A 5,758-nucleotide genomic window follows, 5' to 3' on the forward strand; every position below is an offset into this window, starting at 1 on the left:
ATATTATAGCTATTTATTTTATTTTTACTTATGAATGTACGAGTGACATGAGTGATCATGACCCTAGGAAAAAATATTTTAGGTTCTGGTAAAGTGAAAGTCTGTATTTATTTATGAGACTCTTATTTTGATATACCCAGTTACCGAAACAAGAAGTGTTAGCACAGGATAGCGATTTAACAGTATGGGGAAGCTTAAATAAATGTTTTCCATAGAGAGGTGTACACGTAAAATTATTAATAACCGGAAACACAACACGGTCTACTTTATACAAGTTTATATGTATTACATTGTCTCATTTAGATCTATACCTTATGCTCCCGAGTAGCTACTAGCGGTAAATGCTATTAAATGCTAAATGTAGAGGAAAGAAAATGGACAGTCCAATCAAAATGGTTTGAGGGCGGAGTCAGATGTCCGACTCCGCCCATTATTCGAGCCCGTCCCGTTCCGTGGTCCGCAGCCAAGGGTTACTCGGCTGAATATAAGTACACACAAAGTCACAGAGCATCTTTTTATCTTGATCCAATATGGCGGTTTTCAAGATGCCGGCCAAGTTCTAGACATAGCTTAAAAGACCCGCTTCCAGACCCATTACCTGCTGAGGTGTTCAGAAATTAAAATTTCCCTTTTCTTTCTGAAACAAAAGGGTGTCCTGTGACTTTTGACTCACGCTGTATACACACGTGCTCTCATACTTTAATTATTTGTGTGTTTTCATGGTGTGATAATATTTAACAATAATGAATTAGGAGAGAAGTAATTAATGATGTGTAAAATGTTTTCTTGTCCTTCTGCAGTGGAGCAGAAAGGCTCAGCTGGGTTGTGGAAGTCTTCATTCCAGGCGGCTGACAGTAAAGGTGGTAACTCTCAGGAAAAAAGCACGAACAGTGCAGAGAGGTGAGGCAGGCACTTCTTACCATCTTAGATGAGATTTGACTCAAACGTTTGTAGAATATTGGTGGTAACTGGACTCATTTAGTCACAGAGACCTGATTATCAGAACTCTTTCTTTACCTGTAGGACTCAGCTGTACGATCCCAGCAGCCCTCTGTCATCTGATTCTGAGTCTGAGATCTTAAAGGCTCAACACCACCAGCCCTCCTCTAATATTCAGGAGAAAAGCATCGACCGCCAGAGGTTGTCTCCAAACAGACATGAAAGCAGCCGCTGGGCATCACGCTTCTCTGAGCCAGGCAGGCTGCCTGAAGGCCGTGCTTACGGCCCAGAAACTCAGTCACTTGACCGTCCAGGTTATGGCTTGAAGAGCGGACCCCCAGAGCAAAGAGGCTGCAGTCCTGACAGGGTCCGTCACAGCTCCTCCTCCAGCCAGGTGTTTCCTGAACCTTACAGAGGCCGGAGGAGTAACGGGGAGGAGAGAACCCAGCCTGAGTACAGGAGAGAGGTACCACCGAGACCAGCTCCATGCATTTTATTCTGAGCTTGTCTTAAAGAAATACTTCATCCAGTATCAGTAACATCTTACCTGTTAACCTCGGTTTGAAGAAACAGAGTTTCACTAATCGTGTTTCCATCAAGGCTTTTTGATGCGCTTTTAGAAGTGTCGCATTAAAAATGGGAAAAAAAGTCGGATGGAAACGGCAAAATTCGGAAAAAAAATCCTCAATTCGTTAAAAAGTTTTTACGCTCGCTTGAGGTGGTTTTTGGATGATTCGCAAAGTAGTTAATGCGCACAACGGGAGATGGAAACACGTTTGCTGAATAAATTCTGACGTAGCGCATATTTATCTCACGTGACGTTCAGCTGTTTCCGCTTTCCTGCCTCGTCCCGGATGTTAGCCCTGCGTAGCTGCACGTGCCTTTCTGCTGCGTAGTTTAACATTGCGTTTATTTCCCTACGTCTCCTGGCAGCATTAAACATAGCCTGTACGAGCTGAATAGATAGAATAATTACAACTTGCCCAATAGCAAGTCATTCACAAAAAATCGCTCCATTGTCACGAGATGATTAGCCTCTGCTAGTTAGCAAGTTTCACTTYCTGTTTACTACCGCAAAGCTTGTCGCCGACGTCTGATGTAATCACGCGTTGCCTAGCCTCATTTATTCACATCTAGTCGAGAGGGAAACTAGACGGAAACAGTCTAGATTCGAATTTTTATTTATTAAATTTTTTGTGAATTTTGAAAAGTTCGATAAAAATTCACTCTACAACTGGATGGAAACACGATTAGTGTGACAGAAGTGTGGAGCTAACGGCTAGTCTGACCACACCTAAGACCAAAGTGGAGTTCTTACAGTCAAGATTTTACTTTGTCCCTGGTACTAATCCTCCAAATCATTTTAAAATGTGTGTCTGCTAATTCCAAGTCTCAGTTCAACTCTTGCTTTAGTTTTCATTTGACCACAGCTCAGACTCGCAGACTAAAGACCAAAGATTTGTTTTTAAAACCTTAATATTTATGCTTCATAGTTCTCACCACAAAATGACTGAAGGATTCTTTCCTGTTTGATCGTTTCTCTTCCAGCAGGTGACCCCCACCCTCAGGTCCTCCCCACCCAGGTTAAAGAGAGACCACCCACAGCGGGGTGGTGCAGAAACAGGTTAACGGACATTTTTAAGTCATACTTCGATACCAGGGCTGGGTATTGATTCAGATTTCCCCATTGATTCGATTCACGATTCAGTTTGATTGATTTTTAAATTAGTTAAGGATATCAAGCAGTAACACATTTACTTTGATATGTAAGACATTCTCAAAGGAACTAATTCTGCAAATAGAAACTAATTCTAACTTGGTGCATTGGTAAAATTATAAACATTAAGGGCAAACATGTAAATTGGAGTTTAATCTTGAAACAAAACTCTCAAGTTTCAAAGGGTTTAAACTAAAAACAAATTGTAAGAGAAAACGTTGTTGGATACTTTAGTTTTTTAAGAAACTAAGAATAATTTTCTTGATCATTAAGAAGTGATGGAATAAGGTTGCAGGAGAAGAGGTGGGATAATATAAGTGTTTACTTATGCCCACTCTTTTGAGAGTATGCTAATTGTATATTTGTAATATTTCTGTTAGCTTCTGTTCAATAAAACTTATTAACAAGAAGAGAGAAAGAAAAAAAAGTACTTCAGCTAAAACTTTCACCACTGAATTACATTAAGATGTTTCTAAAATTTATAAATAACATTGGTAACAAAACTAAAGGATTTAGTTAGACTGTCATYTTTCACATATTTTTACATGCAGAGGAGAACAGTTTCAGGTGTTTACATACTGTAGTTTTGGTTCGAGCCGCTCGAAGCTTCGTTTCCTGCTGCTGCGTCTGAGCGCAGATCTTTGCTAAYAGAAGTTGTCCTGGTCTCTGTTATCTTTAAGTTCTGCTGAGAACCAGCTGTAAAGTTAGTGATTCTTTAGTTTCTTTTGTTTTGATCCAGACAACTTGTTGTCGGGAGCTAATGTTAGCGTTGACCGTCAACCGGCTGTAAACCTACGGCAAGCCAGKAGTGACACACAGCATCCATGGGGAAAAATCCATCTCATGACTTATAAATCGATTTCCCCAAATTTGAACAAAAATTGATCCAAATCGATTAAATCAATTTTTTTAACCCAGCCCTATTCGATACTTGTATTGTTTCTAAGTGAAAGACGTTTGTGACAAAGTTTTATAAAATGATTCTCTGTGTAATGTTGTTCAGCAGGACTGGACCAAGAGCCACCGCCCACAAAGGTGACAAGAGACACAGACAAACCTGTAACTGTGGACAGGTAAGGCCCGAGTGTGCTCAGGTCCAGTATTTATACACAGTGTGTGCACAGAAACAAAAGGTTTTAAACTGGTTCTGGTTGTAAACATGTCCCAGTTCCTGCTCCTCACCACTGAGTTCAGACACATAAATAAATAAAAATACATTGAACAGTGCTTATCATACAGCCGTGCAGAGATGTGGGAGAAGACGGAGAGGCTGAGTGTTTTCAGTGAACTCACAGCTCCACACACTTCTTCTGGACAGCCTCTTTCACAAGACACTTCTGTGAAATCACTACACAGACCGGCCCGGCTTTAATCCCCCCGGGTCATTCATACATCACAGGAGAAGCCCGCCAGGTCCCGCTCACATGTACGTGTTCAGAAATGAACCCAGCAGAACCTAAAAAAGCTGCGTTTCCTTTGCAGATGTGCGCAAAACTTTGTCGATATTCTGTTAATGTCGAAAAAACACAGTTTCGCAACTGCAGTGTTTCCATTAAGTAAGAAATGTTATTAAAGTCACGTGAATACGTTTGTTCTCGTGATAAGTCATTACAAACATGGCAGCGATGGATGTAAACACATAGCATGTTGCTACCACGACACTAGCGCTCATCATCAGAGGAGACGTCGGCGTCTTTTATCGAGGCTTTCCAGAGACAAGTCCCTACTTGGGAGCGGCTACGTATGCTGTGTTTTTGGGAAATTGTAGTCGCTGAGTTTACTATTTTATACTACTTCTGTGATATTACTACTACTTCTACTTCCTGTTATCTTCTTCATCATCGTCTTTTTCACCAGTAGAAACAGACGGTTGTTGATCACGTGACTCCCGTGATGTGAAAAATGTGTTTCCATTGCAGTTTTGTGAAAAACACCAATTTTGATACGGCTGAAAAACCACCTCATCCTAGTGCAAAAACATTTTGTCGAAAAACGTAATTTTTTTCCGAAATTGTCGTGTTTCCATTGAGCAAATTAATTTTTGAAATTCTAATTTGCGCGTTTTCATGTTTAGTGGAAACACAGCTACAGGTGTGGAGCAGAACTCAGCTGGACTGAAGTGGACCGCCTGTGTGACAGATGTCTGCTGCCTCGTATCAAACAAAACAAACTGAATTAACTCACTTTAGTGATCCTGTGGTTCAATATTTTATTATATAACATTTATGTCAACCCTTTTGGATGTTTACCTGTGTAACGAGCCTCAAAAACCCATAACTTTGACAAAAATCAGTGTTAATCACACACACAGAGGTGTGTAGGTGGACTGTCAGTGGCAGAAACAGGAAGAAGTGAGGACAGGAGAACGTATTTGTAGTGGCAGAGCAGGTTACATCCTACAAGCTCTGACATGTTTAATAACAAAGCTGCTGTTTCATGTCCTGTTTAATGTAACCTATTCCCTTGATCATAAATCTGTTGATTAATCCTGCCGTCGCTCACTGATGTCATCAGCTCATCTTTTTCTGAGCCACAAAACCGCTGGTTGCTTTTTCACAAGTCGGTCAGCCCAGCTCGGGTCTGCCTCTGATACTGCCTCGCTTGGGGTCTCAGAGGGGCATCAGAGGTGGGCTCACTTCACTCACCTTTCCATCTCGGTGTTATTTCTGTTTGATCGCAGGAGGACAGAGAGGCTTCTGTAAAATCAACTGAATTTAAAGTATAACTTACCCCCCCTGTGAAAAGATAACTCCGCCCCAAAGGCGAAATTTGAAAAATGCATTAAAGTGGGTAGGGGAGGGGGTGTGGGTAGGGGAAGGGGTTTTAGAGAGCTGAGGTGTGGCCAGGACGAGAGAACATGACAGCTAGCATTAGCATAATTGATTCTACATGGAGAGTGACCACAGTATCACAGATAGTTACATCTCTGAACGTCTGAGGTGGAGGATTTTCACCCCACACCAGCCTCGGACAGAGGAGGAGGAGCGCTCTGACAGCCTGACAGAAAAAAATAAAAGCATACAGCTGCAGCTGCTCACATGATCACTAGTTTAAATCAGGAATAAAAGTGGTTTACCTGTAAAAAGAGCCCTAAAAATCCAT

General features: G+C 41.4%; 1 protein-coding gene across 7 annotated transcripts in view; it reads left to right on the forward strand.

The window, feature by feature from the left end:
- Positions 1-5,758, forward strand: part of LOC106530332 (DBIRD complex subunit ZNF326) — a 22,010-nt gene that overhangs the window by 4,529 nt on the left and 11,723 nt on the right. For 4 of the 7 annotated variants that reach the window (XR_001311773.1, XM_014025932.1, XM_014025931.1 and 1 more), the window contains exons 3-6: positions 801-900; positions 1,024-1,405; positions 2,488-2,563; positions 3,660-3,729. Coding sequence is in view for 6 of the 7 variants with exons in the window: in XM_014025932.1 (XP_013881386.1) it covers positions 801-900; positions 1,024-1,405; positions 2,488-2,563; positions 3,660-3,729 (628 nt within the window). In the remaining variant the exon portion in view is untranslated. The remainder of the gene's footprint in view (positions 1-800; positions 901-1,023; positions 1,406-2,487; positions 2,564-3,659; positions 3,730-5,758) is intronic. The other 3 variants (XM_014025929.1, XM_014025930.1, XM_014025927.1) reach the window with 3 other exon arrangements.

This window comes from Austrofundulus limnaeus, unplaced genomic scaffold (genome assembly GCF_001266775.1).
Source record: "Austrofundulus limnaeus strain Quisiro unplaced genomic scaffold, Austrofundulus_limnaeus-1.0 Scaffold510, whole genome shotgun sequence".
Taxonomy (NCBI): Eukaryota; Metazoa; Chordata; class Actinopteri; order Cyprinodontiformes; family Rivulidae; genus Austrofundulus; species Austrofundulus limnaeus.